At 42.8% G+C, this 15,114-nt stretch overlaps 1 protein-coding gene across 8 annotated transcripts in view; it reads left to right on the top strand.

The window, feature by feature from the left end:
- The window catches only part of PIEZO2 (piezo type mechanosensitive ion channel component 2), a 1,512,892-nt gene that overhangs the window by 498,089 nt on the left and 999,689 nt on the right, over positions 1-15,114 (top strand). For all 8 annotated transcript variants that reach the window (XM_069613375.1, XM_069613368.1, XM_069613370.1 and 5 more), the window contains exon 3: positions 11,675-11,800. In XM_069613375.1, coding sequence (XP_069469476.1) covers positions 11,675-11,800 — 126 coding nt within the window. The remainder of the gene's footprint in view (positions 1-11,674; positions 11,801-15,114) is intronic.

Consider the following 15,114-nt stretch of genomic DNA (forward strand, 5'->3'; position numbering starts at 1 on the left):
GAGAAATTAGGGATAAGATAGAGTGTTGGATAGGGATGTGGAAATGGGGATTACAAAAGAGTAAAGGATAGAGCAAGAGATGAGTTAGGGGATGGACGATGTGGCATATCAATTTAATTTATTAGATATACATATAGCAGCAAGGCTTTGTATAACACATAACATACAGTATATATACAAAAATGACACAGTTCACATATAAAAACCACCAAAATAAGAATCCAAACTTATATGAGACACTTAAAAATTTCAACAATATGCATATAAAATCAAACAATAAAATATATCAAATTTTGATCATTTCCTTGCATAAAATACAATCAGAAAGGAGATATTTCATTCATAATAGTCGCATTGTTATATGCTTTAAAAAGCTTCAAGTGCAGTAAATCTTGGCATTCACATTCTATAATCAAATGAAACACTGTTTCAGTAACCAAATTTCCACATAAGCGACAGAATGTGTGTGGATAATATAGATGATTATTCCTGCACTTTGGTGATAGAACCACTGTCGCATTAAATTTGATTAAAAGATAAGTACAAAAGATACACAGACTTGGATAAGCATTGACATAAATCGGAGGCGATGTTCTAGACATTCTTTCATTACAATAGTCTCTAGTAGGTGTCCTACTCCCAACATGAAGCATGTTTTTCACGAATGCACCTCAAGTAAATTGCTCTTCAACCAATGTTTTACATCGCGAGATAGAAATGTATTACTTCCCTCATGTAACCATTTCTTATGTGTACTCTTTAGAACACCAAAAGTGCCTATGGATATATTGTCAGCCAGAACTAAACATGCTTTCAAACAGGGGACAACAATGGTATCTATGTGCACTGTTAGTAATCGCTCGAATAGCAATACACATTGGGCAGTATGCACATTCCAAATGCCCTTTAAGTTAAATTCTAGGTATAAGTATTCATTGCTTACACATTGAGGGAGGTGAAATAATCTCCACAGTAGTTTTGCTTCAAAGACGATAATACGTTTCTTAAATTTTAGGCCCTAAATTGCTATTGCATACGACAACATGTGGCGTATCCTCTGGTGCTTCAGGTCTGGCTCTCCATTTTGATTAATCGTGATTTAGTCCCAAAACACACAGACTTTCAATCACTTACTCGCCAACACATCCGTTATTACTGACCTTCATTAGTGACGCAGGCTTTCAACACACACCTCCATGAATCTTTGACTTTTAACACATGTGCATTTCTGATCAGTTAGGGGCATTGTAAGCCACTGGTGTAGCACCTGCACAAGAGACCTGCTCAAGTTCAAATCATCTCTGGCACCTACATACTTAGATAATCATTTGAGCATGTATAGCTTTAATAGTTAGATACTGTGTCGGCAGTGCAAAGCCACTTTTTAGCAGTGCAAATTCACTTTGTAAGGGGCAAATATTCCATGAATCGGGCCCTGTATGTAGTGTTCTGATAACCTCTATTGTTGCACTATACTCCATCACACGAGTTCACTTTGAAGGCTTCCAATGACACCTGTGTTATTTTTGCAATATCGGTATGATATGACTTTAACTCTTTCAGCGGAATCCTTCCTCCACTCCAATTAGCAGCGTATATGGAAAAGTTGGCAATGTATCGCCAGTGTGACTGCAATGCACACATGCTACTTAACCCAGGGTATTCTAGAGTCTCTGGCCTCTGCACACTCCCAAAAGCATGATGAACCTTCTGCAGTCCCACTACAAGGGTACCCCTTGCTCGGCCTATAGCGAATTGCGTATCCTTGGCTACGAGGCTGCAGCATTGCGCGTCCCTGGCTGCTGACGAGATGCATGTAGTGTGTGTCCTCTGCGACAGGACCAGATATAAAAAGGAGATGTGTGCCTTAGCAACACGCATTCATGGTGTCCACTTATGAGAAACCACATCCAAGATGCGTGCCTGAGCACTGTGCATTCTGGGACATTTAGGTCCATGCCTAACCAACAGACTAATTGAAAGTACAAACTTGCATGCATGGCCCACTGCAAAGGGTGGAACACAAAGTTAGCAATACTGACTGTCAAGTTTACCCCTTGGACGTATGAACTAAGGGCACAACAGTTGGTATTTTGGAACCTGGTCCTTAATGTTATGAACCTACGACAAAACTTCAGCTGTTTTTCCGCCATCCACAAGAAGGTAAAGTCAGCGTTAACCCAACACACTACATTTCAACTGCTACAAATGCTTTTTTAATGTTATCAAAAAGGCCCTTTTACACACTTTTAAGTGATTGAAATTTCTACTAACAAACTACCTGAATATCCTATATAATTCTTGTTTTTTTAAATGTATTTACTCACACCCAAATACAAAGTTCCCTGTATTTGTCATTTTCACGTGTATGAAGTAACATTTCACCCACACTTCTATTGAAGCACTTTAACTGCACATTACATCAGCAAAAGGAATGAGATTGCCATGTGATTCTGTAGGTATGTTTTCCCCTCTCGGATCCAGTAGAGAAGAATGTGCAGGCACAATAGTGTGCAGGACATAGTGAAGCACTCTTCAACAGAGAACTAAATACATGCTCTTCAAGTTTTATCTTTGCACTCTGATGTGTGGTATTGATACATTGCCATTAAAAAAAAAGAAAATCACTGATATCTTCATGTTTCATGTTTTCACATTCTTTGGTTCTTTTCCCCATTCCAGAATCTTGGCTTTCTCAAAATTGTCAGGTAGCTGAAAATAAAATCAAGAAAGAATCACTGGCAAGGGGTAGTTTATCAAACAAAAAGCAAACTAATGAAATTACTTTCTAGTGTTATGACAGTTCACGTCTTTGTGCCAAAACACATCTTACAATTGGGATTGCAAGAGTTTATTTCAGGTCAGGAAATGGTGGACAATGGAATAGCCGTTCCACACTGCGCAACATCATCATGCCCACTTTACTCAGTGTGGATAACGGTAAGGTATGATAACCTAACTACACCAACAATCAAATCAGTGAAGCCATTTAAAAGGTGGCTTTCACTTAAATATATGTTTACAAATGCTGTAAAATATAATTAATTAATACCCTGCGAGAGACAATTAGATTGTAACATGCAATCTGATTGGCCCTCGCCGGGGGCTTTACCCGACCAGGAATCCCTCTCACAATGTTCCTTTCCTTTCTGTCCCTGGGGTGGTGTGTGGCAACCACTCAGCCAATGAGGAGACCTGTAATGGGGTAATCCTCACTCCGAGCCACCACATGGCTGGAGACTGCCATCTTCCCCTGCCGGGGATCGAGGTAAGTGGTTTGCCTCCCCGCACACACCTTCCAAACCAAACAATTCCTTCCCCACACTCCCAACCCCACTTACCTTATTTTTGGTCCATTTCGGGAGCAGACGCGCTGGGAACACTTCTGTCCTCAGCGCGTCCACCCCCAATTCGGGAAAGGCCATCATGGAAAGGAAGAAGGGACTAAATATAGCTTTGCTTGGGCCTTAAACTATGGGCCCTGCGGCATTACCTAAGTGGTAATCCCGCCCTTGCTCGGGGCTTATTCCTTAAGAATGCCATGTGTGTGCAAAACCAAAGGATACATCTACCAAATGCATGTCTATGGAGGAGTTACACGTTTTGGAAGGATATGTTTTGGATATGTTTTCAAAACCAAGGTGCTACTTTTCATATGTGATCCAATATCATAGGATTAACTTAGCACACTGAATTGTGGGTTTGTGTCCACCATTCTGAAGGATGACACCAATTCATCTTATTACAAGCCAGCGACGATGCAGCACCCCTCTGCAATATCCATTAAAGATGCATTTACCTCCTGAATGTTGTGAGCATTGTGAATTTGGGACCGAGCACAGCTCATCGGGATCATTCTGGGACACCATGTATGAAACAATGAATACTGCCTTACAAGCCTGGGCTGCTTCTACAGGTCTATCACCTGCACTCCCTGAATGCTGGAAGACCTGTTCTTTTCCAAAGTGTCTTGCACACCTTTTCTCTACTCAGCTCCTATTATGATCATCCAACCATTGCCCCAATCTTGAATCTCAACACCAATTTTTGTTCATTCCACTCCATACTTGATGATCCATGCAGTCAATTGGCATACATTACTCTCGCATCACTATTACTGATTACAATGCAACATTCACTGATTTTTAGTTTGGGCTATTAGGTGTCGTTTGCAACACCACTAAAGCCCAAACTAATGTATTCAAATACACATTTGAGTATACATAGTGAGGAATGGCATAAGACGAGGGGCACTGACGAATGACATTTGTGGCAGAGCACACAGTTTATTAGGTGTTGTTTGGTTATGAGCCCACCCATTAGCTGCCCATAGCCATGCTAATCACTATGGCTAATTCCTCTCGTACCTGTGTTTCTCCATCCAAATGTCCGCTGCATGGGAACTCTTTGAGTTCTCCTCCATGGTGGCAGCCACGTTTTGCTGCGTGCTGATGTGATGCTGAACTACGCTACCTGCCTAGCCTATCATGCACATTTCACGTCCTGGCTTCATTGTTCCTTCGTGGCAGGGTATGCAAAATGCCAGGATGATGATGATTTGGACACGGAGCAGGTGAGCTCAGACACCCCAGATACAGTGCAGTTCACCTGCTGTCCGCCCCAACCATGGGGCCATGGAGGGAGCAGGGGCTATGCCATGCAGCACTCTGCAGTGACGGATCAAGGAGCCCCTGTCCCCGGAGGATTGCTAAATCAGTCCTGGAGTAGGACCCCCAGGACACTCCCGGGCTGTGGAGGAGAGGCCGCCACCTGAACCATGGCAGACCCTGCGCCGGCTTGGAGCCTGGATGATATCGACCGAAGGGTTAAATATTGTCTGTGCTTTTTACCCGTCCGTGGCAACATTTTGCCTCGACTGCCCCTGCATCACCTGGCCCTGCCCTTATCACCTGTCCCTGGGCTCCTGCGTGTAATGCCTCACCCCGAGTATTCACTTAAGTGATGGCAGTCTTCGTGGCCCACCTCAGCTGAAGGAGTGGTCATGTGTATCCCTATCTCTGAGCTGAATAGTCAGAAGTCTTAGTACATGAACTGGCGTCAAACCAATGTGGGATATATTGACCCACTCAACGCATTTCCACAAGTCACTCTGCTGCATTGGTGCAAGAAAAAGCAAAATGGCTGCGCTGACTCCTGTGCGCGCCAGGATCTCAAAATTGCATTTTTACAACCACCAGAAAAATGGCTGCACCACCCTGCCACACACATTTCAGGCGGGGGGGGAGAGTACACAATGCAGGAATGTGCCAGTGTGCTCTGCAACATTTAACATGGAATTTAGTGAAAGAGGCAACATTGCCTTGCTGAAAACCCCAAAATTCAAGTGCTGCGTGACGCTAATTCCATCCATTAATTTTGAAGCCACTGTGATTAATGAACCCTACCAGGCCCACGAGGAGTCCTTGTGCTCAGCCAAACCGGGCCTAATTCTGAATTGACAAGCCCTGTCAAACCAACTCTGAACAAAAATCAACCAGGTGCTTTGTTTTCTTTTAACTCAGGACACTTGTTCATTCCTTTTGCAAAAGTATCTAAAACTCAGCTGTCAGAGAAATACTCTAAATAGCTGTGCAATGCCTGTTTCAATGTATCCATGCTGCAGAACAACTCCAGCATTCAAGAGAATAACTATAGCTGCATGGCAGTGTGTGAATCTGCTGGAGATGAAAAGTTGAATTAAAGAAAGAAATGTTGGCTGCACCACGTGTAAAAAAACGTGCCTTTGCAAAACTACAGAAAAAAAATGGTCTGTTTAAAAAGTAAATTACTGAATGAAAGTATGCATTAACTAGAATGGGAGAGGTTTGTTGCTGTTGAGACTATATAACATGGATTATTCAATGCAATAGGCTTGTTTTAATTCTGGATTTAAGTACATAAATGAAGGATTTTTAAAACCAGGGTGCTGGAGTTGCAAGTTGAAAAACAGGTTTTCTGCTTGGAGGAGGGCTCTCTCTCTCAGCAGCTCCTGGCAACTCCCTGATAATTATCCACGGCCAATGAAGCTCCCAGGGCAAGGAAGTTGGAAGTGTGAAAGGGTAATAAAATCTACAATCAACCTGAAACTGCCCATCCTGCTTTGAAGGAAATGCCAGTTGGTGTCAGCTGCCATTTTCTTTTAAATATTATTCATTAAGAAACTTTAAAGACTTCTATCTCTGCAGCAAACTTTGAAAACTTGTGAAAACTTCCTAGTTTAAAATTGATCATGTGTGCTTTATTTTGAAACTTGGTAGAATGTCTTAACACACTCTGGACAGAAATGGTGAAATATTGTGGATTTAAAGAAAAGTATAAATGTTGCAAACATACATTTTTGTAGATACATCCCTCATGACAGTACCCACAAATGGATAATATTATGGAATTTTAGGCCAAACTTTTCATGCCTAAAATTATGAAAAAGTAGTAACCACCCAAAATAAGGTCTCACAGATTGCAGGATTGGATGGCTGTACTTTAAATACAATACGTGACCCGATTATGCAATTTATTAAGGGGCTACCATTGTACAAATGCTTAAATACTGATATGACAGATTTTTGGCAAAAAGGTCTGTGGGAAGTCTTTTTACCTCATAAAAATACAACCTCCTAAACTGGCTACCGCCCAGGGGAGGTTGCTAACATTGATTGCCCAATCCAGTTGTTTAAAGGCGTGCTTAGCTAAGCCAGTCCATGAATATAGTCAATGATGTCACTATGCTCTACATAAAGGGTCCCTGACAACAAACTCAACACACTGATTCCTGATTTCTTGCCCGGTGTCCTGTCTGTTCCTGTCTTCTTGCAATTATTCATCTAGAATCCAGATCCCAACCAAAAGGCCAAACTTTGCTGATCCTGCTTCAGCTAGGCCTCAATTTCTAATTATCCCAATAACCAAAGGGAAGCTGTGGTGTTTTGGGAAAGCATCCTGAATTTATCCTGTCTTGCTGCTCACTAAATGCAAACGTGCCATTCAGCTGATGTGTAGTATCCGGTAACCAGAAGTGCAACCCAGTATCCAGTCCATGCCCGCTGATATTTTCCGACTGTCCTGTGTTAGACCAGATCCATGTGGTGATCCAGAGTGCTGACTGTCCAAATTCCAAACTAAAAATGGACTGTGAGTATCCATAGGAAACACAGAAAACCTTAGCCTACCTTGCCTTGCCTTGCCCTATCCCAATCTCTAAACCATCCTATCATTACCTTAATAACTTGTAACATTGTCAGAATCCTTATTGCAACCCTGTCATTGATTTCTAGTGCAAGCACTATCTATTTAGTAATTCTTGTAATTTAAATCCTAAACTATCAATCCTATTTCGAGTGATCGGACTGGTTCCGCCAGGGCGGGCGCTGGGGAACAGGGTTGAACTCATGAATCAGCACTGGAGCTTACAGTGTCCCTCTTTGGTATTCTAGCCTGAATGCCGTAGTATAGAGTAAAACTGTTTTGTCCAAACTGAATTTCTTTTCTGTTTTCACTACCCGATTTTTCTAAAAATGCCTCTTATTCTACATTGCATATCTCTCTCAGTTTAGTAGCTAGAGACTTCATTTCACCTCCTGATTGTACCTAAGATCTATAGCTACACCTAAACCTAAAAACCGCACTCAATGAATTTCACACATTTTTATCAAAAACTGTTTGGTTAATTTCGAGCAGGAATGAGCATTTTTGCAAAGTTTTACACGTGTTATTTTTACTATCAATTGTTTTAAACTTTCCATTCATTTTTGAATTGTATGCTTTTGCTCAATCTATTGCTTATGATTGCTTGTAACTTTCCAGTGTTGTTCCTGTAGAGATGTGTACTTATTTAAGGATTTCTGCACACATTCATTGTTTTATTCATCCATTTCTGAGTGTCATTTTAACATTGCAAGGGTTTCAAATCCGCTTTTCTCTCTTGTTTGGAGAGGGAAGGTTGGGTTTGAATTTTGTTTCTTATTCCTCATTCCTGATGACCTACTGGTTCCTTTTATCTATTTAGAATTGATTACTTGTGGGTTGAGGACTATTGCAGGGGGAAATCCTAACTTGAGTGCTATCTTTCTAAAAATTCTAAAGTGTCTCTATTCTCTGGTATTTTCTATCGGTGTTGCTAAAGGGTTAATTTAAGTACATTGCCTACAGTCCTATTGTTATTGTCACCACACTGGTGATTGCTGCCCTATATATTAAAAAGTGTATGATTTTCTTGAATTTTAAATAAATAAATATTGCCTTTACCAACTAGCATGGTTACTGGTCCACCGTGACCCGTGAAATTTGAAAAAGGGTTTTGAAATGAGTGGCGTTTCTCTCAAATATTGAACCTACATATATAACAAAATAAGCATTTCAGTTGTGCGCTGCATGCTAGGCTCCTTAATGCCAGCCCCATCTCAGACCCCCAACAGTTCTGAACCTCTACATGAAAACACAGATTAGTCATGGTTGAGCCGCTCACAACTCTTTCTCTTCTACACATATTTACCAAAAAGTGATTAACCCATACACCAGTGTATACTCTGTGTGCATGAACCTTTGGGATACATTTGCAAATTGCTTATAGGCTCATCGGCATGATATGCAGCTTGTTGCTGTGCAAATATGAGGCAACTCAAAAGGCATGTATGGGTTAATGTGCAATCACAGGGCTATAAAACAGGGGGAAGCACGGGAGGGTGATTTGGGGCAAGGGAGATAGGGTGTGCCTTCAAGGGTGAGAATAGTGGGATGCTTGAGTTGGGGCATTCCAGTTAGACGGTGCAAGTCGTCAAGGTGGCTTCTGAGAAGGTGTGAGAATTTGAGAAAGTGTGATATACTTTGAGAGACAGAGAGATCCTATGAGAGGGTTTGAGATCATTGGTATCTGTGTTTGTGTCTGTGTGTTGCTGTGTATTTGAGAAGGTTTGAGGGTGCTAGTGGGAGCGGGATGTCAAGGGTAACTGTGATGGGGTGTGTGATACCAATGTCAGTGGGCGTTATAAAAATATCAAATTGCATAGCATGTCATAGGAGCCTATGATACGGTGTGTGAGATGTGGGTGCATAACACAGGGTATTTGAGATATGGGGTGCTCGTGAGAGGGTGTCTGAGATAGCGGATGCCTGTGAGATCGTGTGTGATATAAGGTGGCTGTCGAAGGGATGCTTGAGATGGTGGCTGCTTGTGAGATGGTGTGTGAGATCAGGGGTAACCGTGTGTGAGAGTTTCAATGTGCTTGTGAAATGGTGCATGAGATCGAGGGTGTGTGTAAGACATTGCGTGAGAGAAGGACGTGTGTTCGTTGGAAAGAGCATGAAGAAGAGGAGGGCGATTGTGCATCAGAGAGAAGATGTATTGGAAACATAAGAAAACAAGCATTTGGTGGCGAGGGGTAGAAAGTGCACGTCAGTGTGGGGACAGAGTGAAGCACAATGGGCTGCTATAAGGACTGAACGTGGGAAGAGAGGCACAAAGGAGGGGTCAAAGGGTCAAAAGGAGGATGCTGGGACTCATCGAAGAATTTTTTGAAGTCAGAGGTTGTCTATTCTGATACCCTTTTGTTGGACGGCAGCAGGTCAAGACCTGCAATTTGACAGCACAGTGAGGGTGTGGAAAGGGGTGCAAATAGTGGCCCAAAATGGCAGCAATTCCTTTATTTTATTGGTCTCTTTGAACCTCATTACGGGTTTGCGGGTTACTGGCAAACCTGTGTTACCGTTACCCGATATCCCAGTATACAACATAGTGCCAGTGGCAAGTCTATGGACACGAATCAATACACCAATATTAACTTATGGAGGTGAGCAGGACGTGTGAACACAGGTCACTGAGAGCAGTTTGGGTCCAAAAGAAAATCCAGATCAAGAGTTAAATTCACCAATCACAAATATGGGTGAATGCAGCAGTGAGTAGGGAAGGTCACAGTTTGGTTCATTATGGGCTAACTCTGCATGAGTGGCCTATAGTCATAGAAGAACATAGAAATCACCCAATGGTGAGTCAGTGACACCCATAAGGCGATCCAAATGAAGCACTCAAGACAGAGTTGTTCCAGTGAGGAGTCTGCAGAATTGAGCCTGTGTAACAGCAGCAGGGATAGTCACTTTTGACAGCCGAATTGGCAGGGTCAGCAATAGAAGACTCCAAGCACAGAGGACTAAATCCGAGAGACATAGCTAAGGCCAGAGAGACCCCCTGGAGTGTGCAGGTGAATCGGAATGCGAGGGATCATGCAGCAATAGTGGCCATACCCAGAGGTCACAGGTCATAGTTCACAGAAAATTCACCGTATTTCTCCAAAATGGGAGATAATTACCAGGGCCCAGCTACGCACACAAGTCAAAGGAAAAAGAGTTCAGCAGAGGCAACAGACATGCTGGGACATCAGGAAGATGCAGTGTTGGTTTCAGTGGTCAGGCAGCACAGGTGAGCCATAAGAGTTGCAGAGTCACAAACATCCCTCCTGAAAAATGATCCTGCTGTGCCCAGTATATCAAGAAAAAGCAGCACTGGACATGGCTCTTTCTGGTCATGGCCAGGGTGCACCTTTGCCTACGATCTCTGAGATTGCAGAAAATGCTGCTGTGATTGTCCTTGGGTTAGTCATCTCTCTGGATGCTTCAGGATCAAATCAAAGCAGTTGGCAAAGTTTCTGCTTTTAACCACCAACTGCATGCAAATGAAGTATTCGAACTCTGGGGGTCAGCCAACGGGTGCTGGCCACCACAAAAAACATTTTGGCAGGCCTTCACGCGAACAAAATAAGGGAATGTGCATTCCAGATGAGCCCCAGATATACACACCTTGCAACCCACCACACCTTCCTTAGTGATCTCCAAGCCTGAACGCACGTCAGAGAAACGATCTTCATGGCTATTCCCCATCACACAATCACACTCAAGAGCAACAAAGTACAGTTGCCTGGATACTGGATTTCACAACAGAGTAGACTCCAATGTGGAGTCCACCAGGAAGAAAAGGCTCCCTATTAGCTAAGCTCCACTGCCACCAACCAGAACCAGTACACGCATCTGCATCATGAAACTGACGCAGAGAGACTGAGTGGCACTGTGGTCAAAGCCCCCACCATTGAGGGCCATCAGGGTCTCCAAAGGGTCACAAAAAAGAGTCACATCCCTAGTGAAAACTGGATGGAACTCAATGTGGAAAAATAGTGAGCGCATTATAAAAAAAAGAGTGCAGGGGACTCAAAAGTGGACTTATCTCTTACAAATTCCATGCCGGATTGGCACATCTGACGTGATGCGTCAAAGTGCAGTTGCATAGTGATCAAATGATATGCACCCACAGTGAGACTGTGTTATGCCATTCTTTCATGCCTCTACATTACTGTGAGTTCTATGATCAACATCTTTAACTAGGAAACCAAATGCACTCAAAGAGCTTTCCAAATAAACCACCAATCCTTTCAAAATAATCAAATGCCTCCTTGATGTGCATGTGAACAGGGCGGTTAATGATTTGGGAAAACTGTGCTGATGTGCTTTTCATTCAACGGTGCAGCCACACAGGTAAAATAAAGGAACATTTGTAAAGCAAGGTTTCATGCAAATGCCCATAGTAATTTGCCAGCTTTTTTTATACTTAAATTGCCTGTCTTGGACATGTAATTAACATATTGCGGAGCTTAATGTGTACTTACAAATTGTTTTTGCTCTTCCTTTCTTTCAGGACATACAGGACGGTTATTAAAAGCCATATGTTTCTCCAGCTTTTCATTCCTACTTCTTAACATTATATTCCAAATCACCGTTGCCAGCCTCGAGGCCAGAAACAACATCGAACCAAATTTTAACTGTGAGTATTTTATCATGAGGGCTATTTTTTTTATATTGCTTAAGGTTTCTGTATTTATTGGTTTTCCATGTATGGTGCTTTTTTTTATCATGGTCTATGTGACCCAAAGATTGCTGCTACTTCCATGTCATGTTGTGTTATGTTAATATGCTTTTATACTGTGCCAAAGTGCCACTGTAGTAGTTTAAGAGCACTTAAGTTTGTCGATGGAGTGGTATACTGTGCCCCTGCCAGGCTATTCAGACCATAGTCTCCTGTTGGAATGAAAATGAGCAATGGAATGATAAGAGGATGGGAAAGCAGGAAATAAATGCTGCAATAAAGGGAAGGACGGATGCAGTGTGGGAAGGGTGTTTTGTGATAACCTGGGTGCATGCCAGTCCTGTTAGTGGATCATTGTTGAGCAAAAGAGAGGAGGGGGTATGTTCTAAAGTGTTGTGATTATTGGCTTGACTCCAAGGAATGTTTGGGGAATTGTTAGCTATTAAACAATATAATGTTGGATATGTACAGGCCCTGAGAGTAGGTTCGGGCCATCCAGGAAGTGTGGTGCCTTTCTTGCCTGGGCACCCCTATACATTGTAACCAAGGTCACACTCCAGAATGTTGATGTTGGAACGGCTAAGCTTTGAGCCAAGAGTGTTGTAGCCTGGAATAGACTGTGCAGGACAGTTAATGTTGTGTTGGTAACAGAAGGTAAGGGAAATGGAATGGTGAAACTAATATTGGTAATATTAAAGGAGCCTGCCAGCTTGACGCCAACAGGTTAATATTAAGAGTTTTTTCCAGGTCATGCTATGCCACACTTTATTTCAGCTCATTGTGAGGCAGTGTGGTCCTTTTCTTGAGAGTGGGCTATCAAAGTATCGTAATATGGACCCATCTATCATGAGGAAATAAATTCTGAGCTCCCTATGCAGATATGTTTGTTAGACTTTGTGATAGGCAGAGGTTTTGCTGCCTCTTATAGGGTAGGCAGGAAGACAAGGGCCAGGTGGCTCTTATTCTGTATGCAGTGACAATCCAGCACCCCTTTGTGTTACATATTGTCATGCTGTGAGCATGTCTTTGGCTCATGGGCGGTCAGGCTCTTAAGCATTCCACAACAGCAGGGTTTTGTTGTGAGCCTGGGTGTATTGAAAGCGCGCACACAGGAGCAGACAAGCAAGTATCCATATACTCCCTAACCCACACACAGATTCCTGGGAGTTCTTGAGACCTTTTAGGAGCTTCAATGGGATGGTGTTAGTGGTGTAGGAGGCATAATCCAGCCTTATCTATCCTCGACAATCTGGGTTGCAGTTGACATATCTTATTAATAAAATGAATGCAGAATGGGGTTTTGGTTCAATAAAAGCAACATTGGCAGGTATACGTAGGGCAAATCAGCTCTTTTAATTACATGAGTGTTACTCGCCAGTATAATTTATATATGTGTGTGTTTTGGGGAGTGATACCTGCCACTTCATGGCTGCTTCACAGCCATTAGCATTTGACATTAAGGCGAAGCAACATAATAAAAAATGACCTGATATAACCTCATGCCACACAAGCAGACCAGCTAACATAACAGAACTGCCATCATATTCCCAAAAATAAAATAAGGGCTAAAAAAATAAACAAGAAAAAAGCTCCTTTCAAAAAACCAAAACCTGTATGTGCTTTTACACAATTGCAATTGGTAAGGGAGAATTAAAGAAGGAAAACACAAGGATGGATCAGAGTTAACTTACGATACTGTGAGAGAAGAAGTGGAAGTCTAAACAAGGGTGTGCGTGGGGTACCCACGTGAAAGCAAAGGGAAGGTGTGCATACCAAGTACAATTTCCAGTTAACGTTTTCTGACAAAGATGCATTTGGGAACAAAACACATTGACCCTAAAATACCAACATTGCACACGTTTCTGCAGCTTAAACGTGATAGGGTGTAGCATAACATAACACAGCGGAGCATGCCAAACCCAACAGAGCAAATAATTTCAAAGCAGAGCCCAGCATAGTGAACGTAGCATAGCGTATCATCGTGCAGCAGACAGAAAACAATGCCAACAAATAACGAAGTCACCCAGCATAACAGCACTGCAAGGGTAGCATGTCACAAATAAGATGTTAGAGTGGGTGCTAGACGCACACACAGACACACACATACTGCTGCAGACGGGCCACCTTTAGATATGAGGCATACTCCTCACTCTACATGCCTACATGTCCACATACCTTTCTTACAGCTTCAGCAAACAACACCAATGATTCTTTCGAGCAAATATTTGCACGCCCATTTCAGTGTCTCTTTATCATAAGGACACACTGGGCAGTAACTCCAAAGTTTCTAGGAGAGACAAATTAAAGAATGTGGTTAATGTGTTCAAAGTATTTGGTGTCTCTAGTGAATAACATGTACAATAGGTCAAGCTATCCTCACCATGAAAGAAGCCCAGGCCGCTTTGCGCCCTAACCAACTATTATATCAAACATATGAATGCAGGTGGTCCATTCTAAATAATCAAGGTAGTGGCTCCCGAGTATAGACTAGATGCCCTGAACAAGGAATGCAAAGGACAGTTGTGTAATGAATCTCTGCCAATTGAGAAAGAAAGGATCGACACATGCCGAGCACGACAGCAGAAGATTACTAAGTTGTGTTTGTTGGAATATGTGGCAGCATTGTCCAGTGCAGTGCAATCTTATGTATTTGTAAAGCACTATCATGTTGCATGTAGTACATTTAAACATTTGCTTACAGACCTTGACAAGAGCATGCAATGATTAATACCAATTCGCAACTTGGTGGGGTTGCGGGGGGTAACAGCCAATCAGGTGGCTAGGAACGCATGCTTTGACTGCCGGTGAAAGCCCACGTTCGATTCCACCTGATGGCCGGTTCCTCCCGCCAACATCTTCCCCGCCCTACGTCCTGTTTTTTTGTTTTTCTCCCCCCACCCCAAACTTCCCATATACCCTATTTCTGTGGCGGCGGCACTCCCTGCCGCCACTTCTCCTTCCTCTCTGCTCCTGCAGGCTACCATGGAAAGAGAAGAGGTACTCAGCACGGAGCCCTGCTTCCATTACCATGGTGGCCATCTTGGAAAAGCATTTTCTTTCCTACAACGAGATGCAGTGCACATCCCATTTTACGAAGGAAAATACTTCTTTTAGCACCCCGAGTTACCGCTTTGGCAACCTGGGGTGCTAATGGCCTTAATCCCCTGTTCCAAGGGCTGGAATGTGGGTCATGTCCCGGTGCCGTGTTATCCACCCTTGCTTCGTTCGGGCCGATAACTTGGGCTGCCGAGCCATTACTCCCCATTGCAGTC

The sequence above is a fragment of the Ambystoma mexicanum genome, chromosome 5p, assembly GCF_040938575.1.
Source record: "Ambystoma mexicanum isolate Mex_15411 chromosome 5p, UKY_AmexF1_1, whole genome shotgun sequence".
Taxonomy (NCBI): Eukaryota; Metazoa; Chordata; class Amphibia; order Caudata; family Ambystomatidae; genus Ambystoma; species Ambystoma mexicanum.